This window comes from Myxocyprinus asiaticus, chromosome 35 (genome assembly GCF_019703515.2).
Source record: "Myxocyprinus asiaticus isolate MX2 ecotype Aquarium Trade chromosome 35, UBuf_Myxa_2, whole genome shotgun sequence".
Lineage (NCBI taxonomy): Eukaryota > Metazoa > Chordata > Actinopteri > Cypriniformes > Catostomidae > Myxocyprinus > Myxocyprinus asiaticus.
The window spans coordinates 4,380,763-4,406,117 of NC_059378.1; the positions used below are offsets into that span (position 1 = coordinate 4,380,763).

Sequence of the window (25,355 nt, forward strand, 5' to 3'; positions counted from 1 at the left end):
ACATAGCCCAGTTGGGGTCTCAGGATCACATGAGAGTAACCCGGACCAAACTCTAGGCACAATTTGCTGACAGAGAACGCCTGTAGGTCCCCTACCCTCTTGATGGAAGTGAGCGCAGTCAGGAGGGCAGTCTTCAAAGAGAGTGTCTTAAGCTCAACTGACCCCAAAGGCTCAAAGGGAGCACCCCCTGGGACCCCGAAGGACTACAGAGAGGTCCCACGAGGGCATGAGGCGGGGTCTGGAGGGATTCAACCTCCTAGCGCCTCTCAGGAACCTGATGATCAAGTCATGCTTCCCCAAATACTTAACATCCACTGCCTCGTGATGTGCCGAAATGGCGGCTACATACACCTTCAAGGTGGAGGGGGACAGCCGCCCCTCCAGCCTTTCCTGCAGGAAGGAAAGCACCGATCTGACTGCGCATCTCTGGGGGTCTTCGCGTCGGGAAGAACACCACTTAGCAAACAGATGCCACTTCAAGGCATACAGGCGCCTCGTAGAGGGAGCCCTAGCCTGAGTGACCTTCGTGACCCGTGAGCTAGGTCGGTCGCTGAGCACAGTTCCTGCATCAATCCCGGGTCAGAACTACCCTCGTGCAGCTCTTTTAGCGCCTTGGCTTGGTGTACCTGAGACTGGGCAACCACACCCGAAGGGGGAAGCCCAGCCGAAGCCTCCGCTTCAGAGTGGACGAGCCCGCTCACCAATGCTGCGCTCGATAGCTCATCCTCTTCCCGGGCCCCGAATAAGAGGTCGAACTCGCCCTGAGATGAGCCGGTGGTCTCAACTGAGAGCCTGACCGGGGCAAGCGAGTGTACTGAGGAATGGGAGGTCCGTGGGAGGTTACCCGGAGGAGGTGGTCACATTAGAGTCCCCAGATCGCCCACAGTGCTAACCGACGTGGCCTCATACCCGTAGGTAGAAGGACCGAGGCGGGGAGCCGCTGGGGTGGCTTGCTTTCTTACGAAGGCAAGCTGTGACCACAATGTTGCCATGGTCATGTTCTTGCAATGAGGACAAGACCCATCTACGAACGAAGTCTCCGCGTGGGCAGTGCCCAGACACGTAAGACAGCGATCGTGGCCGTCAAAAGCGGAGAGATAACAACTGCAACCAGGAATAACACACAAACGGAAAGACATCTTTAAAAAGACGTTCCGTGTGTGCTGCTCTTTTAAGAATTGAAAATATACTCTTTTATTAAAATATACTCTCTTCTTTGTTCTGCCGAAGCGCCCAGGGGCGTTCTCTGCACTCCACGGGTGCAGAAGGGGAGAAGCCACTGAAATGTGCTATAAATCCAGCAGTTTGAGGTGAACGGTAGAGAGAATTGAATTCAGTGCACTGAATGCAACCGCTCGGCTCAGAAGAGAAAATCTGAATGAGTGGTTGCATACCAGCTCCTTTTATACCCGTATGTCTGGGGGAGTGGCATGCAAATTCCACTCGCCAATTCCCATTGGCCTTTTTTCAAAAAGCAGAGGTGTTTGGGGCTCCCAAGAGTGACCCCTAGTGTCACTACATCGACACAACGTCGAGTAAGTGACAGATAGGGAACTGACTGGCTGTCACCCTGTGTTCAGCTCCTGGGGCTCAGCAGTTCTGTTTTCTACTGTCTACACGTGCTGGAGGATTGGGAATCAACCTGGCAACTGCAGACACAGTGATCATATATGACTCTGACTGGAATCCACACAATGATATTCAGGTAATGCAAAAACACACACAAACACAAAAAAATTTTCATGGTGGGGACTTTCCATTGACTATTTTATACAGAGCTAATGATATTTTTTAACCCTACACATACATCTTACACCAGAGCAATTCAACTGGCTACCCACGGGCTAAATCCAGCCCAGAGGTTGTGCAACTAATTATCATTATATCCGTCATTTTGACGGAATGGGAAGATTAACCTTGTACGACCTTGCGTCCACATGCGTGAACATTTTATTTTGGCTTCGCTATAAGCAACGCATATCCTGACTGATCTCAGTTCAGGAGACTCTGTGCTGTCAGTAAAGGGTTAAACTTTCGATGCACATAGTCATGTGACAAAACAACATGGCGCCGATCACAGCGGAGTTTGTCTACGGGAGAAACACCAACAAAACTACATCTGGTAAGAATCTTAATTAAGTTTTTACATTGAAACCTGTTTGAGTCAAAAGATTAGAGTCTCTAGTTTCATCTGATATTCCATTTTTAAAACTTGAGCGATTAATCACAAAACGCCACGCTGCTAAACACACTGTACACTAATGTGTCCTTTAGCACATTTTTTCCCTTAGAAATCCTATATTTACTGTCCATTTTCACATTGAGAATCAATGGGTTCATCCAAAAGCTGAAAAATGTTGCTTTCAGAGGCTTTATATGGAGTTAGGATGAAAATAAGGTGCATTTCGAACTGTTCTGAGACCAGTGTAGACAGACAGCACACTAGAGGTTAAGTCATTCACTAAATAGGGAGCAAGGGAGCATCTTATAGCTCTCTATGCAGCTAAGTGCATTCAGTCCGAACTTCATATCAAAAGTTCAGTTTCAGGCTGCAGATGATGTTTGGATCACTCAACATGATTGGCAGACATGGGACAATGATAATCAGTACATAGATTCAGAATTTATAATGTATCTTTTTATTGTAACTTGATTGGCAGTGATTGGATGATGCTGGCCATTACTTTGAATCAGAATTAATTATGATAATGTATTATGGAACACTCCTGGAAACATAATATACAGTTTGATAAAAAAAAAGTCTGACTTTCTATAGCTAGGTATTATTTCAAATTTCACAACTTAGTCCTGCTCTCCACATATGTTGCCATCAATTTTTAAGGAAAACTATTTACTCAAGAATTTTTTGATTAGGTCTACTAGTTACAAATCATAAAGGGAAATGGAAAATGCACACAACAGTCAAGCTAGTGTCACAGTAGGCTGAAGAACTAAAATCATGTACGACTGATAAGCGTAAGTTCAGAGAAACAGAAAAGTACTGTTCATTCATTTGGTCAAGAAAACATTTGATTTGAAAAATCAAAAGTTTAAAACATTGCATTTATAACAAATGTAGATTTGGGTAATGTCTGATGCAACTTCACCAACAAATAAGGTTTATGGAGAGAGCAATTTAATTATTGTTTAATATAAATTTTAGTATCAGTCTTAATTACTCTCTCTGTCATGGACCAATTTTGAAAGCACTTTTTCTTTTTTTTTTTTTCAGTATTTCCTGCTGGAAAATGTTTCTCATGATAAAAAACGTAAAAGCTATGAACACAAATGTTTTATTTATATAGTGAACAAATATTATAGACCTACTATAACACCATATCTGATAGAAGCTTTATGTTAACAAAATATTCTTGGGGCCTGGGTAGCTCAGTGGTAAAATACGCTGGCTACCACCCCTGGAGTTTGCTAGTTCGTTAGTTTGAATCCCAGGGTGTGCTGAGTGACTCCAGCCAGGTCTCCTAAGCAACCAAATTGGCCCGGTTGCTAGGGCCAATTTGGTTGGTTTGGGTTTGGTTTCTAGGGAGGGTAGAGTCACATGGGGTAACCTCTTCGTGGTCGCTATAATGTGGTTTGTTCTCGGTGGGGCGCATGGTGAATTGAGCGTGGTTGCCGCAGTGGATGGCGTGAAGCCTCCACACACGCTATGTCTCCGTGGCAACGCACTCAACAAGCCACGTGATAAGATGCGTGGGTTGACTGTCTCAGATGCGGAGGCAACTGGGATTCGTCCTCCACCACCCGGACTGAGGCAAATCACTACACCACCACGAGGACTTAGAGTGCATTGGGAATTGTGCATTCCAAATTGGGAGAAAAAGGGGAAAAATTACCCCCCCAACAACAAAAAAAACCCCAAAATATTCTTGCCCACATTACCCACATTTTTTTCCATCTGGCCCACTTGTCAATGAAGTTGAATAACTCTGCCTTACACAAACCTTTCTGCATTTTGTAATTTTTATGAAGGCATTACTTTGTATTTTTATCAAACCATTTTCCTGAATGATGACTGGTCCCCACAGCGTAGGTGAATTCATGTTTTGCTATCCTTACGGGGACATTTGGTTCCCATAATGTTGGCAAAACCTGACCCATACACATAATATACTTTTGGTACTTGGTGCTATCTAAATAAGGAAATGCAAGAAACGTATATTATATTTTTATTAAGTTATATATTATATTTATATTATATATATTTATAAATACTATACTGACTAACGCTAACCCTAACCCTACCCCAAAAAAGAAAACATTTTTGCTTTATTAATGAGGAAGTTCCTAAATGTCTCCAAAGGGAGGTTTTGTCAGATTTAGCTAAATCTGGGAACAAATCTGTCTCCAAACTACCTCCCCCCTCCATTATACATGTACCAGTTTTTATATTTCTTGCTTATGTCCATTTCTTGTCTTTCTGTCAATCCTTCTGCAGGCATTCAGCAGGGCGCATCGTATCGGCCAGAATAAGAAGGTGATGATCTATCGTTTTGTGACGCGGGCATCAGTAGAGGAGCGTATCACTCAGGTGGCCAAGCGAAAGATGATGTTGACCCACCTGGTGGTGCGTCCCGGTTTGGGTTCTAAGACAGGTTCCATGTCCAAACAAGAACTGGACGATATCCTCAAGTTTGGCACTGAGGAACTTTTTAAAGATGATGTGGAAGCTGCCAGAAATATGGGTGAGATAAAGTGGATTGGTGTGACAGTTTGTCCAATGCCCCCTTGTGTCCCTCGAGAGATTCCTGTCGCTTGAATAAAGAAAAATGTAATTCCAACCACACACTGCACAGATGTGGTAAAGAAGTAATTCGACTCCACTTTCGTTATTTGTATGTGAAAGAAAATTGAATTTTTACATTTTGAAAAAGCAAAAATGTGGGCAAAATTATGAAAAACTAATGAAACAATAAAAATTATTAAATTACTCTTTTCATAATTTACCAAGATAGAATTTCCCCTGTATAATTAACACATTAGCTGAGAGAGAATTTCTTTCATATGTAAGCAAAATGCACATTACAACAAAAATATACCCAAATGAATCAGAATCGAATCGAGAGCTTGTGACTCGAAATGGGATATCAATATCTGCCCTACTAGAAATACAAAGTCATGGGTTCGATTCCCAGGGAAAACACATACTGCTAAAATGTCAAGCCTGAATGCACTGGAAGTTGCTTTGGATGAAAGTGTCTGTCAAATGAATAAATGCAAACATTGTGTGTCTCTCGTCTAGGTGACAGTAAGGATGGAGAGGAGGTAAATGTGATCCACTATGATGATAACGCCATCTCCAAACTTCTGGACCGCAGTCAGGATGCCACTGAAGACACAGAGATACAGAACATGAACGAGTATCTAAGCTCCTTTAAGGTGGCTCAGTATGTGGTAAGGGAGGAGGATGGAGAGGTGAGAGACAATTAACTGCATTTACAGTTGCTCTCCATGCCTTTTTCTATTAAATATGTGTTTATCTTTTTGAACTGAGAACCATGTTAGGAAGTCCAACTAATTTTAATGAATCGGTTCATTCAGACAGTTCATGTAAATTAATTGTTTCAAATAAATGATTCAACAATTCATTGTTATGTAGCATTGGAAAGTCCAAATCATTTTAGTGAATCGGTTTGTTCGTATAATTCATGTGAATGAATTGGTTCAATAAACAATTCACCAAATCACTTATATGTAGAGTTGGGAAGTACAAATCATTTTAGTGAATCAGGTCATTTGGGCAGTTTATATAAATGAATTGGTTAAAATAAACAAATCACCAATTCACATATATGTAGCACTGGAAAGTCCAAATCATTGTAGTGAATCATTTCGTTCGGACAGTTCATGTAAATAGATAGGATCACATAAACAAATCACCAATTCACCTATACATTGGCGGCCAAAAGTTTGGAATAATGTACAGATTTTGCTCTTATGGAAAGAAATTGGTACATTTATTCACCAAAGTGGCATTCAACTGATCACAATGTATAGTCAGGACATTAATAACATGAAATATTACTATTACAATTTGAAAAAAAATGTTCAGAACATCTTAAACTACTTCAAAGAGTTCTCATCAAAAAATCCTCCACGTTCAGCAATGACAGCTTTTGCAGTTCCTTGGCATTCTAGCTGTCAGTTTGTCCAGATACTCAGGTGACATTTCACCCCACACTTCCTGTAGCACTTGCCATAGATGTGGCTGTCTTGTCGGGCACTTCTCACGCACCTTACAGTCTAGCTGATCCCACAAAAGCTCAATGGGGTTAAGATCCATAACACTCTTTTCCAATTATCTGTTGTCCAATGTCTGTGTTTCTTTGCCCACTCTAACCTTTTCTTTTTGTTTTTCTGTTTCAAAAGTGGCTTTTTCTTTGCAATTCTTCCCATAAGGCCTGCACCCCTGAGTCTTCTCTTTACTGTTGTACATGAAACTGGTGTTGAGCGGGTAGAATTCAATGAAGCTGTCAGCTGAGGACATGTGAGGCATCTATTTCTCAAACTAGAGACTCTGATGTACTTATCCTCTTGTTGAGTTGTACATCTGGTCTTCCACATCTCTTTCTGTCCTTATTAGAGCCAGTTGTCCTTTGTCTCTGAAGACTGTAGTATACACCTTTGTATGAAATCTTCAGTTTTTTGGCAATTTCAAGCATTGTATAGCCTTCATTCCTCAAAACAATTATTGAAAGATGAGTTTCTAGAGAAAGCTGTTTCTTTTTTGCCATTTTTGACATCACTTAAGACATGCCAGTCTATTGCATACTGTGGCAACTCAAAAACAAACACAATGTTAAGCTTCATTTAATGAATCAAATAGCTTTCAACTGTGTTTGATATAATGGCAAGTGATTTTCTAGTACCAAATTATCAATTTTGCATGATTACTCAAGGATAAGGTGTTGGAGTGATGGCTGCTGGAAATGGGGCCTGTCTAGATTTGATCAAAAATGACTTTTTTCAAATAGTGATGTGCTGTTTTTTACATCAGTAATGTGCTGACTATACTTTGTGATCAGTTGAATGCCACTTTGGTGAATTAAAGTACCAATTTCCTTCCGAAACTGCAAAATCTGTACATTATTCCAAACATTTGGCCGCCAGTGTATATAGCATTGGAAAGTCCAAATCATTTTAGTGAATCAGTTCATTCAGGCAATTCATGTAGTCCAAATCCAAAAGTAAATCGGTGTGTAAATTAATTGGTTCAAATGAACATTCAGTACCATGGCATTACCAACTGATATCATCACTGTACCACTGTACCACCATGGTACATTTTTGCAAGGAATGTACTTTTTTGAGGGGCAAAAACCTTAAATTATGGAGATCTCACTGTACTCATGAAGACAACAGCTTCTTAAAGGGACTAAATGTCTTATTTCACACATACAAATACCAAACGTTTAGGATTAGAGTTAGAATTAGTCTATAGTAACTATAATTAGCTTATAATTACTAAAAATAATAGAAGTCTATGGTATTACCCCATTTAAATAGCTATGTAAATTTGTGTGTATCTGCAGGAGGAGGTCCAGAGGGAGATTATTAAGCAGGAAGAGAATGTTGATCCAGACTACTGGGAGAAGCTCTTGAGACACCATTATGAGCAGCAGCAAGAGGATCTGGCTCGGAACCTGGGCAAAGGGAAACGCATCCGCAAACAGGTCAACTACAATGACGCCTCCCAGGAGGACCAAGGTACACACACACATACAGAGATGCTGACAGTGCAATAAGTACTGCAGTAAGCATATATGAGTGTACATATGTTCCCTCTCTCAATCCTGTGTTCAGAGTGGCAGGATGATCTTTCAGACAATCAGTCTGAATACTCTGTCGGCTCCGAGGACGAGGATGAAGATTTTGAGGAGCGTCCAGAAGGTAGGTACCATTTCTGAAACATTTCTGCACTGTAGAAGACATACTGCAACATTATTTGCACATTTGCACATTCATTCAAGGAAGTATGCAAGCAATTCCCCCCAAACAAAATCTGTGCTAAACACATTTCCTTTTTGCCGTGATCAATATAAAGTGTACACGAACACCTCTTTTTTTTAATAAAAATGTGTTTACCACCTGCTTTCTGCGGGCAGTGATAGCGCAACGTTAATTGTGCCAGGCAAATAGCAATTCGAGTCTCTTAACTAAATTATCTCCTACTCTTCCAGGGGGGCGTAGACAGTCTCGCAGACAGATGAAGAGCGATCGGGACAAACCGCTGCCGCCACTGCTGGCTAGAGTCGGAGGAAACATAGAGGTGAAGTGCCTTAGAATGTGTACTTCCTGTCTTCAGGTCAAGGTTTGGCTGCACACAGGTTATTTACATACCTTTGGGATTACAGGTGCTAGGATTTAACGCCCGCCAGCGAAAAGCCTTCCTGAATGCGATTATGCGCTGGGGAATGCCGCCACAAGATGCCTTCAACTCTCATTGGCTCGTCCGTGACCTAAGAGGAAAAAGCGAGAAGGAGTTCAGGTACTGCATGTCCCTCAACTTAAACCGCTAAAGCAAGTCTAAGCTGGTTGGCTGGTCTTAGCTGGTCTCCCAGCCTGGTTAGACTGGACATCTGGGTGGTTTGTGAAGGGATTTGGGCACTTATCAGCTGGCCTGACTGGGAGACCAGCTTAAACCAGCTTAAGACCAGGACGTTTTGAGAAGGGCTCTGATGACAAGCAATTGTCTGTTTATATTTTTCCATATTTTATTTGTTGGTCTTTGTTCTTGTGTGTTCTTTAGGGCATATGTGTCTCTGTTCATGAGGCACCTGTGTGAGCCAGGGGCAGACGGAGCCGAAACGTTTGCAGATGGGGTCCCGAGGGAAGGGCTGTCCCGCCAACACGTTCTCACCCGGATCGGTGTTATGTCTCTGGTTCGGAAGAAGGTAATGAATTTCTTATGCAATTTGAATGCACTGGTTTTAACTCGATGGACATGAGTAGCTAAAGCTGTAAAAGAAATTGTAGGACTAAGTTTGTTTAAATTCCGTGAACATTATGAACCTTATTCACACCCTGTCTACACTCGACACGAGCAGCGTGTTACAAGTGCTTGGCACTATAATTCAACACCAACTGTCGCGCACGTCATGTTTTTAGAATGTTCACTTCTGTGTCTCCAGTGTAGACAGTGTCAGAATGTTATTTTTTTTGTCTTTTTTGCATTTGTTTTGTATCTGAATTATGTTGCTCCATTATATTATTTTGGTTATTTCACTTCATTTGCTTATTCAATGTTTATTTTTATTTATTTATTGTTTTGTACTTTTTTTTATTTGTCTTGTTCACATTTAGTTTCTAGCTAAATATAAATGAACTTTTTATAGAAATATAATTAACTATTATTATTGTTAGATTTAATTTGATGTAAGAAAGACAAGGCTGTTATGGATGGAATTGGGTCTCGAATAGGGATGGGTCAGGATGGTCGACTACTTTAGTGAAGTCAACTTGTTTGTCAATTTATTATTATTTTGTGCGTTGGTGCTTAAATGAGGGTGAATTTAGTGATGCAACTTGTCAGAGAGGGATTGAACATGCTGACAGCGTATAGTGCTTTAGTGTACCTACACTTCTATAAGTTGAAATATGAAGAAAATATGAGAATGTGATATAAATTGGAGGCAGATTTCTGCCATCTGTTGAACAAAATATAAATAACATGACTTGAAAACCATGTCATGCGAGTAACAGCCAGTAGATGGCTGTAGCCACCGTTGTAGTGTGATGGCTTGTTGTAACCTAATTTTATATTTTATCACAAGATATGCATTTGGATATATATTTAGACATTATCAAAGTATTATTTGTCAAAGTTTAGCACTTTAAATTGATTTGAAGTGTCAGTTTTTGCCAGTTTTGTCATTATGCTTGCAAACCTGACCATGGCGTTACAAAGAGAAGACAGTTTCAATGGTCAGTCAATTTTGACCACGAATACCAAAGGTGTCAATTTTTTTTTACCACCACTTAGACTTATCGAATCAAGCCCAATTTTATTTTATTTTTTTTATTTATTTTTTTATGTTCAGATGGCAAATGGAGGAAAAGTCACCAAGTCTTGTACTGCTCAGATAAAGGAAACCATTTATATTAAATTGACCGAATACCATAGGAGGGTTAAGACCAACGACTATTCATTTAGACAACCCACCCACCTAATCAATTATGAAAATATGATCTCATGAAAATTACACGACCATAGCAAAATTTTTGCAAAACAAAACTATGTTCTTCATAACACGTTTTGCTGCAAATTGAAGATGACGTTTTCAAAGTGAATATGAGATGGTGGTTTTAATAAGTAAACGTACGTCCCTAACCTAAATCTTTAACCTAAACCTAACCAACAGTGTTCTTAAAGCAAATGAGAGGTAAACAAAACAGACATCCTTACCCTAAACCAAAGCCTACACCTAACGGATTGTGTCCTAAAAGTAAATGCAACATGAAAAGCACATTTTCTGAAACCACCATGTAATTTATTGTTGCTTCTATGAAACTTTCTTCTCATGTGCCAGCTTGCGTGTTTGGCTTGGCTCGAGCTTTGGTCTTCAAAAGAGTCCAAAATCCAACACTTTATCAGGTGAACTACCACGCAAGCTAATCACGCTGGAATAAGTGTGTAAATGTTGATGGGTCTGTAATACATTAATTGTTTTTTAAATGATGCGTTAGATTAAAAGTGTTTTGATATCATAACATAGCAGTGTGTGAGTAACAGAGCAAAAAAATAAATATTCTCTATATATGTTCATTTCTACTATATATAGTATAAAGTCATAATCAGCTGTTGTACTCATGATTTGTGTGAATGTGAATAAAATGCTCAGTTTTTGTAGCACCTTAAATGTTTTTCAGCAGGGAGCTGTAGCAAATGTAAAACACGGCACATAAACCAAAGTTTGCAAAAATGTTATAAAGAGAAAAAAGCAGAGGCCCTAAAACTGATCCCTGTGGCACTCCATACTTAACTTTAGTTTAATCTGACAATTCCTTGTTTACAAAGACAAAGTGGTAGGGGTTGGATAAATAGGACCTAAACCAAGCTAATGCCTGTCCACAAATGCCAACATAATTCTCAAGCTTATTCAAGAGAATGTCATGATCTATGGTGTCGAAAAATCTAAAGCTCTAAAAGCATGAGAAGAGAAATGCAGCCGTGATCAGATGATAAGAGCAAGTCAATGTAAAACATGGCACATAAACCAAAGTTTGCAAAAATGTTGTTATAGTAATGTTCTTTCTATGAACTAGGATGCAAAATGTGTAGATTTGCACATCCCTTATGTCGATGTTTTGATTGTTTGAAACATTGAAAATGCATATTTTTTTAGCTTTATTTTTGTCCACGTCAAATTAGATATTCTGTTTACTCTGTGAAATCTATTGAAATATCCCCTTGTGTTTTTATTGTGTGTGTAGGTTCAGGAGTTTGAGCATGTGAATGGAAAGTTCAGCATGCCAGATTTGATTCCCGCAGGCTTAGATCTGAAAAAACGTACTGAAAGTGTCTCATCGGACCCAAACACTCCTGTCCCAGCCAGTCCGGTTCCGACTCAACCCAGCACACCTGTGCCATCAGGTATGTGAATGTGTGTCTACTGGACAATAGTCACGTTTCCATCCAATTTACGGATTTAATTCATGAGAAAAATCCATCCAGCATTTTTTATGTGATATCCCAAAATTTGTGTAAAAATATGTGAATGGAAATCTAGCTAATATCATTTTGATAGTTCTTGGTTAGCTGGACAGTTACATTTTCTGTTTTTACAGATAAGACTGAGTCAGTGTCCGGTTCTCAGGAAGACAAGGAGATTACAAAACCAGAGAGCACCAAAACGTCAGATTCTGAGGTCGGACTGCAACACATAATACTCAAGAAATCTCTCCTTTATCTCTCATCTCTCTAGTGTGTTTAAAATCTCTCTTTGTCTTCTCACAGCATCCAGTTATGCCAGAGCCCTCCCCTGCACCAGAGAAGACCAATGATAGTGAAGAGCCAAAGAGTGGCTGTGCAGAAGAGAAGCAAATGGAAGAAAGTGAGAAGAATGACACACCACCTGTCCAACCAGAGCCATCGTCCAATCAAGCATATCCACCCACTAAACCTAGTGAGCAGTCAGCCAATCAGACTCCCTCTGGTGAGAGTTTTTCCACCATGCACGTAATAATTCTACAAAACTTCTCTATTTATAAAGAAATCATTAAAACAACAATAATAATGTTTTCCAGACTGTAGTAAAGTGAAAGACACTTCTCCAGAGAGAGGGGAAAATAAATTCAGCCCAGTTAAAACAGACGACAAGGAGCAAAAACTAGGTGAGTATCACTGAAATATGTTTATGATTTTGGAGAAAACAGAAGGAAAAGGGTGACCATCAAGATTTTGGGTTAAAATTGATATATTTATTCAGAAAACATGTTACACTGTAAGACATTTGAAGGTATTCAGCTATTTTGACACTTTGATTCCAGCAGTTAGAGTCACATATGCTAGCATCCACATAAATATGTAAAGCTTTAAATTATTGAATGCTTATTAATGCCAAAATCTATTTTTTAATGCTAAAAAATGTAATGCTGTTTTTGTGAAACTGTCACACTGCAGGACTGAATAAATGAACGTTCCACATAAATATTACACATTTAATTAATAGTTAAAAGGTAAAACTTTAAAGCTTAAAAATGTTTTTTTTTTGTTGTTTTTTTTAACTTCGTGTTGGGGTCTTGATTATCAACATCATTAAGTAAATTTAGTAGGATTCCTAAAAGATTTTTTATTTAATTGCATTTTTTTTACATTTTTAGGGCAACATGTAAATTCATAAGTCATTTTGAAAAACAGACACACATTAGATAATGCCAATATATTTCAATAGTATTTCTATCCACGTTGTTCATTTTTTATGTTTACAAACAAATCTGTGTTCTTCTCTTTCCACAGTAATTGCTTACAATAAAATACTGTATTCAGAATTGTACTGTAAATCAATCAATATAGGCTAGGTCATTTTCTGTCATAACACAACAAATTACAGTAAAAAAAGAAATTACAATATCACACTGCATTGAAGGATAATCCTGTTTCATTTGAATCCACCAATATGGCATTGTGTTCCCTTTGTATGGGAACTTCAGCTTATTTACTTTGAATTAATTTTCTCCCAGCTGGTATAACTGAGTTATAAAACTTGGAGAAAATGTATTACTGATTGTCAAGTCAAGTCATTTGTATTTGTAAAGCGCTTTTCACAACACATATAATTTCAAAGTATACTTTAACAGAAAAAGAAGCTGTAATATCTGTAATGTATTCGAGTCATCATTGTGTGGTTTGATAAAAAATAAAAATAAATAAAAAACATGTTTGTAAATTGTCCTTAAACTAAAATAAATATATATGTATTTAGACCCCCAGTGAGCAAAATAAAGGCGACAGTGGCAAGGAACACAAAATTCCATAAGATGTTGGTTAATGGAGAAAAATAACCTTGGGGGAAACCAGGCTCACTGTGGGGGCCAGTTCCCCTCTGGCTAAACAGCATAAATATAATGCCAACAGCATATATAAAGAGAAAAAAGCAGAGGCCCTAAAACTGATCCCTGTGGCACTCCATACTTAACTTTAGTTTAATCTGACAATTCCTTGTTTACAAAGGCAAAGTGGTAGGGGTTGGATAAATAGGACCTAAACCAAGCTAATGCCTGTCCACAAATGCCAACATAATTCTCAAGCTTATTCAAGAGAATGTTGTGATCCATGGTGTCGAAAAATCTAAAGCTCTAAAAGCACTTGAAGAGAAATGCAGCCGTGATCAGATGATAAGAGACGATGGTGGCTCAGCGGTTAAGGTTCTGGGTTACTGATCAGAAGGTCGGGGTTTCAAGCCCCAGCACCGCCAAGATGCCACTGTTGGGCCCTTGAGCAAGGCCCTTGACCCTATCTGCTCCAGGGGTGCTGTATCATGGACCCTGCACTCTGACCCCATAGCTGGGATATGTGAAAAAAAAAAGAATTTCACTGTATATGTGCAAATGTGTGATAAATATAATTATAAGAGCAAGTCATTTGTAACTCCGATAAGTGCAGTCTCTATACTATGATATACCTGACTTTTAATATACACAATTTCTCTGTAAAAATGATGATAGTTGGGAGGGCATTACCTTTTCTATTATTTTTGACATACGTAATTGGGAGATTTGAGATCGGTCTATAATTAGCCAACTCTCCAGGATCAAGCTGTGGTTTCTTGATAAGCGATTGTCTCTAAAAATATGAGGAAAAAAATAATTCATGACTTTTTTTTTTTTAAAGGCATTAAAATGTGTCATGTGTCAACTGCCATATATCTTTAAAACCACTAATCTGGTTTCCTCAGACATTCCTGATGATTTAAAATCCGAAGATCCCTCTGAGAGCCAGTTGAACGGAGAGAAGGACACGAGGGACGACGCAGGAGACGAGAGCCACAAAGATGACAAGACCAGCGTCAAGATGCGCTTCATGTTTAACATCGCAGATGGAGGATTCACAGGTGAGTTACAATCTTAATGATGTTGGTGTGATTGGCTGTCTTCTTCTGACAGGCATTCCCGCATGGATACATATTGTATTGCGGACAGCAGAATAAAAATGATGTGCGAATGGCAAAGAATGCATGGATAAGTATGTGCGTATTCTCAGAGTTACACACGCTCTGGCAGAACGAAGAGCGCACAGCTGTGTCATCTGGCAAAATGTACGACATCTGGCACCGTCGCCATGACTACTGGCTGCTGGCTGGCATTGTAACGTATCCTCACAGTTTCCTCAGTAGTGCTTTTGAGCTTTCTTAATATTTTCATTTCCTATAATTGTGTTTTGTTTTCCTTTCTTTTTTCTGTTTTTACAAAAGCAGGGTCCAAAATGTACTTTTTGCCACATCTGACAATGGCAGCTGAATTGAGAAAACTTACCGACCGGTCATCTGGACATTAAACTGCATTTTGCATATTTTTAGAAAAGACTTGTTTTGAAAACCCTCTCTGAATATAAGGCAAACCCTTAATCAAGTGTCTCAGACATGGCTATGCCCGCTGGCAGGACATTCAGAATGACCCACGTTATGCCATCCTCAATGAGCCCTTTAAGACCGAAATGCACAAAGGGAACTACTTAGAGATGAAGAACAAATTTCTTGCCAGGCGATTTAAGGTATGAGTCATATGATTTACTTTAATCAAAAAATTATTTTTAAAATGAATGCTTTCTTGAATGTCTTTTCCCTGCTCTCCATTTTAGCTCTTGGAACAGGCATTGGTAATTGAGGAGCAGCTACGGCGCGCAGCGTACCTGAACATGACTCAGGACCCCGGTCACCCTGCTATGGCCCTCAACACGCGTTTTGCTGAGGCGGAATGCCTGGCTGAGTCCCATCAGCACCTCTCCAAAGAGTCACTGGCTGGTAACAAACCAGCCAATGCTGTGCTGCACAAAGGTGCAATATTCTACAAATACAATGTTGATAAGTAAATAAGTAAATGTATAAACTTTATGAGCCAAAAAAGTGAATGTTTGGTTGGCCTCTAAACTTAAAATGGCAAATCTAAGGAGCTCCTTAGAGGCTCCTTTTTTTTCTGAAATAGTTTTCCATTCCCGCGCAATACATTTACATTTATTAATTTAGCATTTACGCTTTTATCCAAAGTGACTTACAAAATGCGGAAGGATACAACATAAGCGATTCATGTTAAGGAGACAGTAACACAAAAAGTGCGGCATTACAAATTTCAATTGCATCAGAACAGTACAAGACAAGATTTTTTTTATTTTTTATTATTATTGAATTTAAGCTTTGCATTCCCTCACAAAGAGCTTTTGCGCAATACCTTTATCCATCCCTTACAAAAATTAAATATGGTTTTACCACAGTAACCATAGTTGCACTATGGTATTTTTAGTAAACTATAGTAACCACAAAATGTACCATGCTTTTACTACAGTAACTATTGTTTAACTATGGTATTTGTATTAAAACCATAACCACAAAATTGACCTTGGTAACCATATTTTAACCATGATATTAGTGTTAAACCATAGTAATAATACATGAAAACCAAAACTTTGGTTATAAAAATAATAATCATTCTGATATTTGTTTTAAAACGAATTCACCCCCTGAATTGATAGCGTGGTTTTTCGGCCTTCACACCTCGTGATGTGAATGAATGTTCAATAGTTAAATGATCAGAGTCTGCTTATACTGTGGTTACCACATGTAGTATGTAGAAAACAAGGACTGAATCATGGAATCTAGTCATAAAAATGGCATTCACTATAAAAACCAGAATGTCATAGAATACAACATATTTGGACGAAACATTTTTTGAATGCACAATTAATCAAATTAAAATTGCGATATGTCCTAGTGTGATAATTAAACTGCAAATGTCTGTGATTTAATTAAATATGTAATCTGCAAGTGATGCATGCTTCAAAATGAATGTGTAAATCTGGCCACTTATACACTGAAAACACCACATCTTGATAATCATACGCTCTTGTGTGTGTGAGATGTGCGCAGCACGTGCAGACTACTCATTTAAATCACACGCTTTACCAATGTAACAATGTAAAGGCACTTTTTCACTGCACGTTACGTTACTCGTTTTACTTTTCTGAGCTTGCTTTTCCACTGCAGTTTAGTGCCGCCTCAATGTGGGTGGGATTATAGGCTGATCGTCATAGTTGCGCCGCCTCTGCTGCCCTGACATCATCTTTTTTTTGGGGGGGATTTTTCCCCTTTTTCTCCCAATTTGGAATGCCCAATTCCCAATGCGCTGTAAGTCCTTGTGGTCGCATAGTGATTCGCCTCAGTCCGGGTGGCGGAGGACGCATTCCAGTTGCCTCCGCGTCTGAGACAGTCAACCCGCGCATCTTATCACATGGCTTGTTGAGCGCGTTGCCACGGAGACATAGCGCGTGTGGAGGCTTCACGCCATCCACTGCGGCAACCATGCTCAATTCACCATGCGCCCCACCGAGAACAAACCACATTATAGCAACCATGAGGAGGTTACCCCATGTGACTCTACCCTCCCTAGCAACGGGCCAATTTGGTTGCTTAGGAGACCTGGCTGGAGTCACTCAGCACACCCTGGGATTCGAACTAGCGAACTAGCGAACTCCAGGGGTGGTAGCCAGTGTATTTTACCACTGAGCTACCCAGGCCCCCACCCTGACATCCATAAACTATAACACGACCACTAGCTGTTAGCTACTTGCTCATTGTGCTGCATTAAGCAGTTGTTGCATAGTGATTTTACACAAGTGTAACAGTTAAATTGGCCTGGTTGTTGTAGAAGCAAGCTTTCCAGTAGCTGGTCAACTAAATAAAGTGAAGATTTCAAGCAGAATAGAGTTAACATAACAAAATGTACCATCCTCCATCGTGGACTCCAGCAACGCCTAGTCCAGGGCACTCTCCCTCCCATTGCTCGCCGGTCTATTGCCATTGGTCGAACCACTTCCACTTACTTCTGTTTGAACCAGTCTGGCTGTTGTGGTCCTTGATGGTTCTGTAGTCACTTAAGTTTTTTTTTTAACTTTTCACTACACTGTTGGTAGGTCCGGTGGTAGCCGTGTGCGGCCAACAGCTGAGACACTTCCTGAAAGACTTTTTCGTTTCGCGTCTTTTTGTTCATCGCTAACGAGAGGAACGTCTGCACCTCGTTTATTGACCACAGCGTGGTTTTGCGCACAACCATTTCTTTTTATAATTTGAAAGTCACGTGAACAAATGATATGGCTGTCGCTGTTGCTAACTTTAAAACTAGCGGGTTGATGTCCCGTGTCGCAAATACAGTGATGCTGGTAGTGATGATTCTCTCTGACCAATCAGTGATCTGCAGGGTTTTGACGTCACATTTAGTATCGGCTCGGCTCGCTTGGAACCTCGACCAAGGTGGTACTAAAAAAAGTATCAGGTACCAGGTACTATCCACAGTGGAAAACCCCCAAAAAGTGAGCAGAGTCGAGTCGAGTTGAGCTGTACCATGCAGTGGAAAAGCCCCATAATGGAGACTTTTCAAAGAGGTCAAAATAAATGATGGGACAATTTTAATGAGAGTGACAATGTGCACTAGGTGTAAATAGCACCACCCACACAGCATGGCTAGTTGCACTCCAATAGTCCGGTGGAAACACAGAAATTAAAGACAAACTGCACTCACTAGTGTCACTGCAGTGGCGTGGGGTTTAACAACGTGTGAATGTGAGTTTTTCATGTGGATGACCCAGGTTCGATTCTGCCACTTTTTCTCATCCTGTTTCCTGTCTCCACTATATAGTAACCATGTTTAATTTTGTGGTTATGATTTTACTACAAAATACCTGGGTGATGGTTACATTTTGTAATTGGAGGTTAAGATTAGGTTTAGGGGTAGGAGCTGATGTAGGGTGTTTGTGTGACTCTAAATAAACACAATAAACACACTGCAGTGATGCCCTTTTGAGCAACAATGTATATGTTAGTATGCAATTAGAGGTGCAAATAGCATCTAACACTATTTGCACTTAGCCTCTGTCCAAATTTAAACTATATTGGACACAACACAGTACGAAGAGGGTGTATACATTGTAGTCGTAAAGGCACAGCAGCAAAAACAGCCCATTCTAAAGCTCCCAGAGAGGGTAGAAAATGGCCATATAGAATTAAATTATGACTGGTTTTGGTGCACAAAAAAAAAAGAATCATGAAATGCCCCCTTTAATGGTTTGTCATTTTGACATTTTTTTCTAGTGCTGAACCAGCTGGAGGAGCTGTTAAGTGACATGAAGGCCGACGTGACACGGTTACCCTCCATGCTTTCGCGTGTACCACCCGTATCCGCCCGGCTGCAAATGTCAGAGCGGGGGATTCTCAGCAGGCTCACCAGCCGGGGCAACGAGCCGCCATCACAGCAGGTCAGGGTGACACTGTCTCCTATCATATCACAGCTGCATCTAAAAGATGAATAATAGATAGACCTCATGTGAATGAGCTGATGTAAGAATGTACTATTTCATCTCCCCTCAGCCTTTCCCTCAGGGCTCGTTTGGCTGTTCTCAGATGTATAATAGCAGTTTTGCCGGAGGGTTCCGTGGGCCTGGAGGCACCGCGATGGTGAACTACAGCCAGATGCCCCTGGGGCCATATGTTAGTGGTTAGTGCCCTTACATAAACCTACATAAACCTTGAAATGAAGAGCATAGATTAATCAATCAACTCATTTACCTTGACACCTAAAAGCCGTTGACGCAAAAGCGGCTTTCTCATTTACATTAACTTTGTTAACAGCTTGCTCTTTACTGCTGTATACAAGTGTCTCGATCAGCAGTCATTTCCCTGTGATACTGGTGTAAATAATGAAAATGGCATCTGAGGACGAGTCTAGACTTACCTAGTAAGTTTTGAATTGCAGCATAAAGTCTGGTCCATACTGCAGCTTATTCTAGCTAATAACCAACCACTTAGACAGGAACATAAAGCAAAACATACTACATATATTTTGGAAGCAGATAAGTAAAGCATGTAGACAAAACATCCTGGTTACTTTTCGTAACCTCCGTTCCCTGATGGAGGGAACGAGACGTTGTGTCGATATAGTGACACTAGGGGTCACTCTTGGGAGCCCCGAACACCTCTGATCTTTGAGAAGCATGCCACTCCCCCGGACATACGGGTATAAAAGGAGCTGGCTCGCAACCACTCATTCAGGTTTTGTGCTGAGGAGCCGAGACAAGGTTCTGGCCATTTCAGTGGGTAGTTCAGTGTTGTGGCAAGAGGGACACAATGTCTCGTTCCCTCCATCAGGGAAGTAAACAGGATGTTCCCTGTCTGTCACTCACTCAACGTTGTGTCGATGTAGTGACACTAGGGGTCCCTATACAAAATGCCACAATGACTGAACTGTGTTACGTGGACTGGCGGTGCGAGACTGGCAGACCACTGTGTGCCTCGTAGCCAGCACACCAGGCCATCACGTAACCTTCCCCAACGCTCCTACGAGCGTTGAATGGTCCCCCATACCTGGGGATAAGTCGACTGTCCAAAAAAATGGGGACAGGCTAGCCCAGGCATGGCCTCTTCTCCTCATTTTCTCCCCAAAAAGAGTGGAAATCGTTAACCGACTGGGGGCCATAAGTGTCCACGTCAGGGGGGGGGGGGTCACTCCCAAGGGGAAGACACCGCGGAGGCCATTTGAGTGGAAATATGTCACATGGTCTTACCTAGTTTTGTCGGAAGTGTGTCATGTGGAAAAGTCTTGTGGTAGGTCCTACCTGAGGAGGGAGGAGCTCTACAGACACGGTGACCAGGGGCAGAGGCCTCTGTCCAAGGAAGATGCAGTTTACCAAGAGGGAAACAATTTTGTAGAAGATACATCACATAGGGTTACCTACAGGGAACCAGCTCATGTGGAGCACCTATCCCAGTACAGGGCCTAGTTAGCACACGTACAGGGCTGGCAGGGAGTTTCTCCGCAAACCCGCCTGCCATAGGGTTAAGGAGGAAAGTCATCCAGGGTCCACAACTTTGTGAACACGACTGGGAGTCAAAGCGCACATCTTCACCTTGGGGAGGGGAAAGGCACTATACGCAAGCAGTACACCCGGCCAGCTGTCCCGGAACTTACCTGCTTGTACCTGACAACACACGGGATGAGACCGGCTCAACTCGGAGATTGTAAAACCTCGCAAAGGTGTTTGGTGTTGCCCAGCCCACTGCTCTGCAGATTTCTGCTAAAGAGGCACCATTGGTCAGGGCCCAGGAGGCTGCCACACTCCTAGTAGAATGGGCTCGCAGCCCCAAGTGGGGCAGCACGTCCTGGTCGTGATGGCATCAATGACCCAGTGGGCGATCATCTGTATAGAGACAGCGCTCCCTTTCTGCTGACCGCCAAAGCAGACAAAGAGCTGAAAGACCGGGATCGGACAGTAAAAGGTGCCCTCCATGACCTCGTCAGCTCCTCATGCACCTCCGGGAAGAAAGGGACTGGTGTGGGGCGCGGCCGTAAGTGGGGTTCTGGGCCCAGGAACCAATCATCGAGCCACGAGGGCTCAGGAGAGAGTGGAGGATTCCACTCTAGCCCAATGCTCATGGCTGCCTGGGCAAGCATGTCCGTCAGCTCAACGTTGGCCTACGATTGGGCAACCGGAACCAATGGTGGAAGCCCAGCCGAGGCCTCAGCATCGGACTGGACGAGCCCGCTCTCCAATGCTGCAATCAACAACTCATCCTCTTCGCGAGCTCCGAATGAGAGCGTGAACTTGCCCTGAGATGAGCCGGCAGTCTCATCCCAGAACCCGACCAGGGCAGACGAGCGTGCTGGGGAGTGGGAGGTCCGTGGGGGGTTTCCCGGCGAGGTAGTCACACTGAAGTCCCCAAATCGCCCCCAGTGCTAACCGACGCGGCCTCATACCCGTAGGTAGAAGGAACGAGGCCGGGAGCCGCTGGGGTGGCTTTCCTTCTTAGGAAAGAAAGCCGCAACCGCAACGTTGCCATAGTCATGTTCTCGCAGTGAGGACAAGACCCATCCACGAACGATGTCTCCACGTGGGCAGCGCCCAGACACGTAAGACAATGATCGTGGCTGTCAGAAGCGGAGAGGTAACGCCCGCAACCAGGAATTATACACAAACGGAAAGGCATCTTTAAAAAGATACTCCCGTAAGTGCCACTCTTTTAGAAGGAGAAAATATACTCTTTTCAGAGAGAAGAATATACTTTTTCTGTCTGCCGAAGCACCCAGGGGCGATCTCTGCACTGCACCGGCGCAGAGGGGGAGAAGCTGCTGAAATGTGCCGTAAATCCAGTAGATGAGGTGAATGAACTCGGTGGAAGAATTCAGCTCAATGAGTAGAACCGCTCGGCTCCGAAGAGAAAATCTGAATGAGTGGTTGCGAGCCAGCTCCTTTTATACCCGTATGTCCGGGGGAGTGGCATGCAAATTCCACTCGCCAATTCCCATTGGCCTTTTCTCAAAGATCAGAGGTTCCCAAGAGTGACCCCTAGTGTCACTACATCGGCACAACGTAGAGTGAGTGACAGATAGGGAACAAAAAGTTAGAAGTCAAAATAATCGCTGTCAATCGATTAAAATTTTCAATCGCATTAATTATATGACATGCCAGTTAATTAATAGAATTAAATGCAATTAATCACAAATTTAAATATTTGCAGAGAAATCCCCCCAAATAGCAATAGTTAATTAATAAATAATTATATTTAAATAATTAGGTTTAAATATAAAATATAACTATAATTCAAATAACTAAAATGCATTACATTATTGTGGCAGACGAGTAAAACATTGATTAGACAATACAAAAAGTGTTTATTTCCATATTGTCACATTTATGTGTTTTATTCTTGTTTTCATGTCTTTTATTTTCAAGTTTAGTTCCTGTTCCTGTCATGTCATGTGATTTCCTGTTCCCTCATGTGATCTTGTCATGTGTTTCCCCTGTTCATGTGTCTTGTTTTCATTGGTTCATTGTTTGATTAATTTGTTATTAGTCTTGTCTTTTCATTGGTTTAAGTTCATTTAGTCTTGTTATCTTGTTTATTGTTTAGTCTTGTGATTGGTTGTCTTGTTTACCTGTTACCTAAGTCCTTTTATTTAAGCCCTCATGTTTGCCATTGTCTAGTGTCAGGTATTGTTAATGTAACTTTGTTGTATCATGTCAAGTCTAGCCAAGTCTAGTTCATGTCAAGTCTAGTTTTAGTCAAAGTCAAGTTCATGTTTATGTTTAGTTCAAGTTTGTAGTCAGGGTTTTGGGATTCCACGTTTGAAAAATAAACTAAACTTGGGTTTGTCACTTCATCGTCATTGTCTTCATCACTGTCTTGGCCAGCATCGTTACACATAATATAGAAGCCTGTCATTGACCTACAGTCCACAGCAATACATTTTGCAATTAAATTTGTCAATCTGTCAAAGATAGATTTATTATGAGGGCTTTTCCAAGGATGCATCAGTGTACACTTGCATCAGATGGACGCTTTTGGAGTGTAAAATTTTGGTTATGTCACGCAATAAACACAGCATTTGTAGTTTTTTGTGTCAAGTTAAAAATAGTTTGAAACTCAGAAAAACATATCTCGAACACATCTCCCTCAGTTTGGAGTTGTGCTCTGTCTAGCTGTGTTTGAACGCAAGAATGCATTCTCATCTTATGCTGTCGCTAGTGTCAAGCAAGTCTGAGTGTGTTTTGTTCTTTGTAGAGCTGCTCGTTGCCTATATTGCTGAAGTTTCGCTTACTGCCCTCTGCTGAAAACAGAAGGTACTTCAAGCTTGAATTGCTCAGACTGGAGAAATATTCCTTATTACAGGGACATGATTAATTGTGTTTATGTTTTTAATGCGTTTTTTATATAATTAATCGCATTGAATAAGCGTGTTAAATCAACAGCCCTATTTTATTTCCATATCACTGAACATAACTCTATTATTGGCCTAGTCTTGTCTGAGATTTTTTTGTTGTTGTTGGTCTACAGGGGCATCGGTGCACGGGTAATGATGGACCTGTGTAACAGGGGTCCTCACTGGAGGGGGGCCCACAGAAAGGCTACATTGATATTTCATTATATTATCAGTTGTTATATACATACAGTAATAACATGCTATTGTTTGGACTAAAAGGTGGCAAGAGTCTGTTTTTCACGTGTAAAAAGTTCCCCTATAATCTGCCTTGTCTCCTCCCATGTTAGCGAACCCCACCTCTCTCATCAAAAGCAAAAGTGGTCTGGTCCATCAGCCAGCATGCGGTCCAAACCGAGTACACGTCATGATGTACATTGCTTCTGTCAATTAATGTATCTACAGAAATTAATTCAAAATCTGACATTTCAAAAGAAAAAGGAGCAGAGAGCAGTAGGTAGCAGATATTTTTTTAGTTTTTTTACAGAAGAAAAGTGAGTCATACCTCTCAACGCAGCTACTTAGGTGAATATTTGTTTGATATTCATGTAAACATGGCCCAAAATTAACATATTTTGCACACGCCACATGCAAGATAAAATTGCTTTTGATGAGAAAATAAAAGGGAAATATTCACCAGGTGGTAGGTAACATTATTAGTAACTGCATCATTACATGTTTTTTATTAAACAGTTAACAACAATCAGATGCTTGCTTAATAAAGTGACGTGCACAATTAAAATCAAACTGTCAAAATCTGCCGCTACTCACGCATCTACTGTGTAAACATATTTTACTTTAGTGCAAAATTTACCATCAGATGTTCATCTATGATGCCTAAATGTTATTTTTCTCCAGAACTCCAGAAATTTTCCTCACGTTAAGCCACTAAAATAATATGTGAGGAACAAAATCAACTGTAGTTGCGCTCAGATGCCGTTATCTATTTAAAGAGACAGTACCGATTTAGCATGTGTTCTGAGTATCAATGTAAAACATTGTAAATAGAACAATCTATGAATATATACAATAAATATGTAATACATACACTGGCAGCCAAAAGTTTGGAATAATGTACAGATTTTGCTGTTTCAGAAGGAAATTGGTTCTTTAATTCACCAAAGTGGCATTCAACCGATTACAAATTATAGTCAAGTCATTAGTGATGTAAAAAACAGCACCATCACTATTTGAAAAAAGTCATTTTTGATCAAATCTAGACAGACCCCATCTTATCCTTGAGTAATCATGCTAAATTGCTAATTTGTTTCTAGAAAATTACTTGTCATTATATCAAACACTGCTGAAAGCTATTTGGCTCATTAAATGAAGCTTAACATTGTCTTTTTGTTTGTTTTTGAGTTGCCACAGTATGCAATAGTCTGGCATGTCTTAAGATCAATATTAGGTCAAAAATGGCAAAACAGAAACTGCTTTCTCTAGAAACTCATCAGTCAATCATTGTTTTGAGGAATGAAGGCTATACAATGCTTGAAATTGCCAAAAAAACTGAAGATTTCATACAAAGGTGTACACTACAGTCTTCAAAGACAAAGGACAACTGGCTCTAACAAGGACAGAAAGAGATGTGGAAGACCCAGATGTACAACTAAACAAGAGGATAAGTACATCAGAGTCTCTAGTTTGAGAAATAGACGCCTCACATATCCTCAGCTGACAGCTTCATTGAATTCTACCCGCTCAACACCAGTTTCATGTACAACAGTACCAAGGTTGTGTGGTTATTTAATTGCCGTCTGAATCCACATCTTTGAGTTTACAATCCAAAAGCTGTTTTGGAAATCCTTTTTGACCACTGCTATGTGCCGTGCGTTGTGGCACTGTCCATGGTAACAGCTCTGGCGGTAATGGACAGTTGTGTA

The 25,355-nt window shown here is 40.8% G+C and overlaps 1 protein-coding gene across 3 annotated transcripts in view; it reads left to right on the forward strand.

Moving 5' to 3' along the window:
- The window catches only part of LOC127426165 (chromodomain-helicase-DNA-binding protein 5-like), an 87,135-nt gene that overhangs the window by 42,610 nt on the left and 19,170 nt on the right, over positions 1–25,355 (forward strand). For all 3 annotated transcript variants that reach the window (XM_051672763.1, XM_051672762.1, XM_051672764.1), the window contains 18 exons: positions 1,581–1,705; positions 4,454–4,700; positions 5,258–5,430; positions 7,548–7,722; positions 7,819–7,905; positions 8,196–8,284; positions 8,370–8,503; positions 8,765–8,909; positions 11,449–11,608; positions 11,803–11,882; positions 11,972–12,170; positions 12,262–12,348; positions 14,412–14,567; positions 14,717–14,825; positions 15,094–15,226; positions 15,314–15,509; positions 18,813–18,976; positions 19,089–19,215. In XM_051672763.1, the coding sequence (XP_051528723.1) occupies positions 1,581–1,705; positions 4,454–4,700; positions 5,258–5,430; positions 7,548–7,722; positions 7,819–7,905; positions 8,196–8,284; positions 8,370–8,503; positions 8,765–8,909; positions 11,449–11,608; positions 11,803–11,882; positions 11,972–12,170; positions 12,262–12,348; positions 14,412–14,567; positions 14,717–14,825; positions 15,094–15,226; positions 15,314–15,509; positions 18,813–18,976; positions 19,089–19,215 (2,586 nt within the window). The remainder of the gene's footprint in view (positions 1–1,580; positions 1,706–4,453; positions 4,701–5,257; positions 5,431–7,547; positions 7,723–7,818; positions 7,906–8,195; positions 8,285–8,369; positions 8,504–8,764; positions 8,910–11,448; positions 11,609–11,802; positions 11,883–11,971; positions 12,171–12,261; positions 12,349–14,411; positions 14,568–14,716; positions 14,826–15,093; positions 15,227–15,313; positions 15,510–18,812; positions 18,977–19,088; positions 19,216–25,355) is intronic.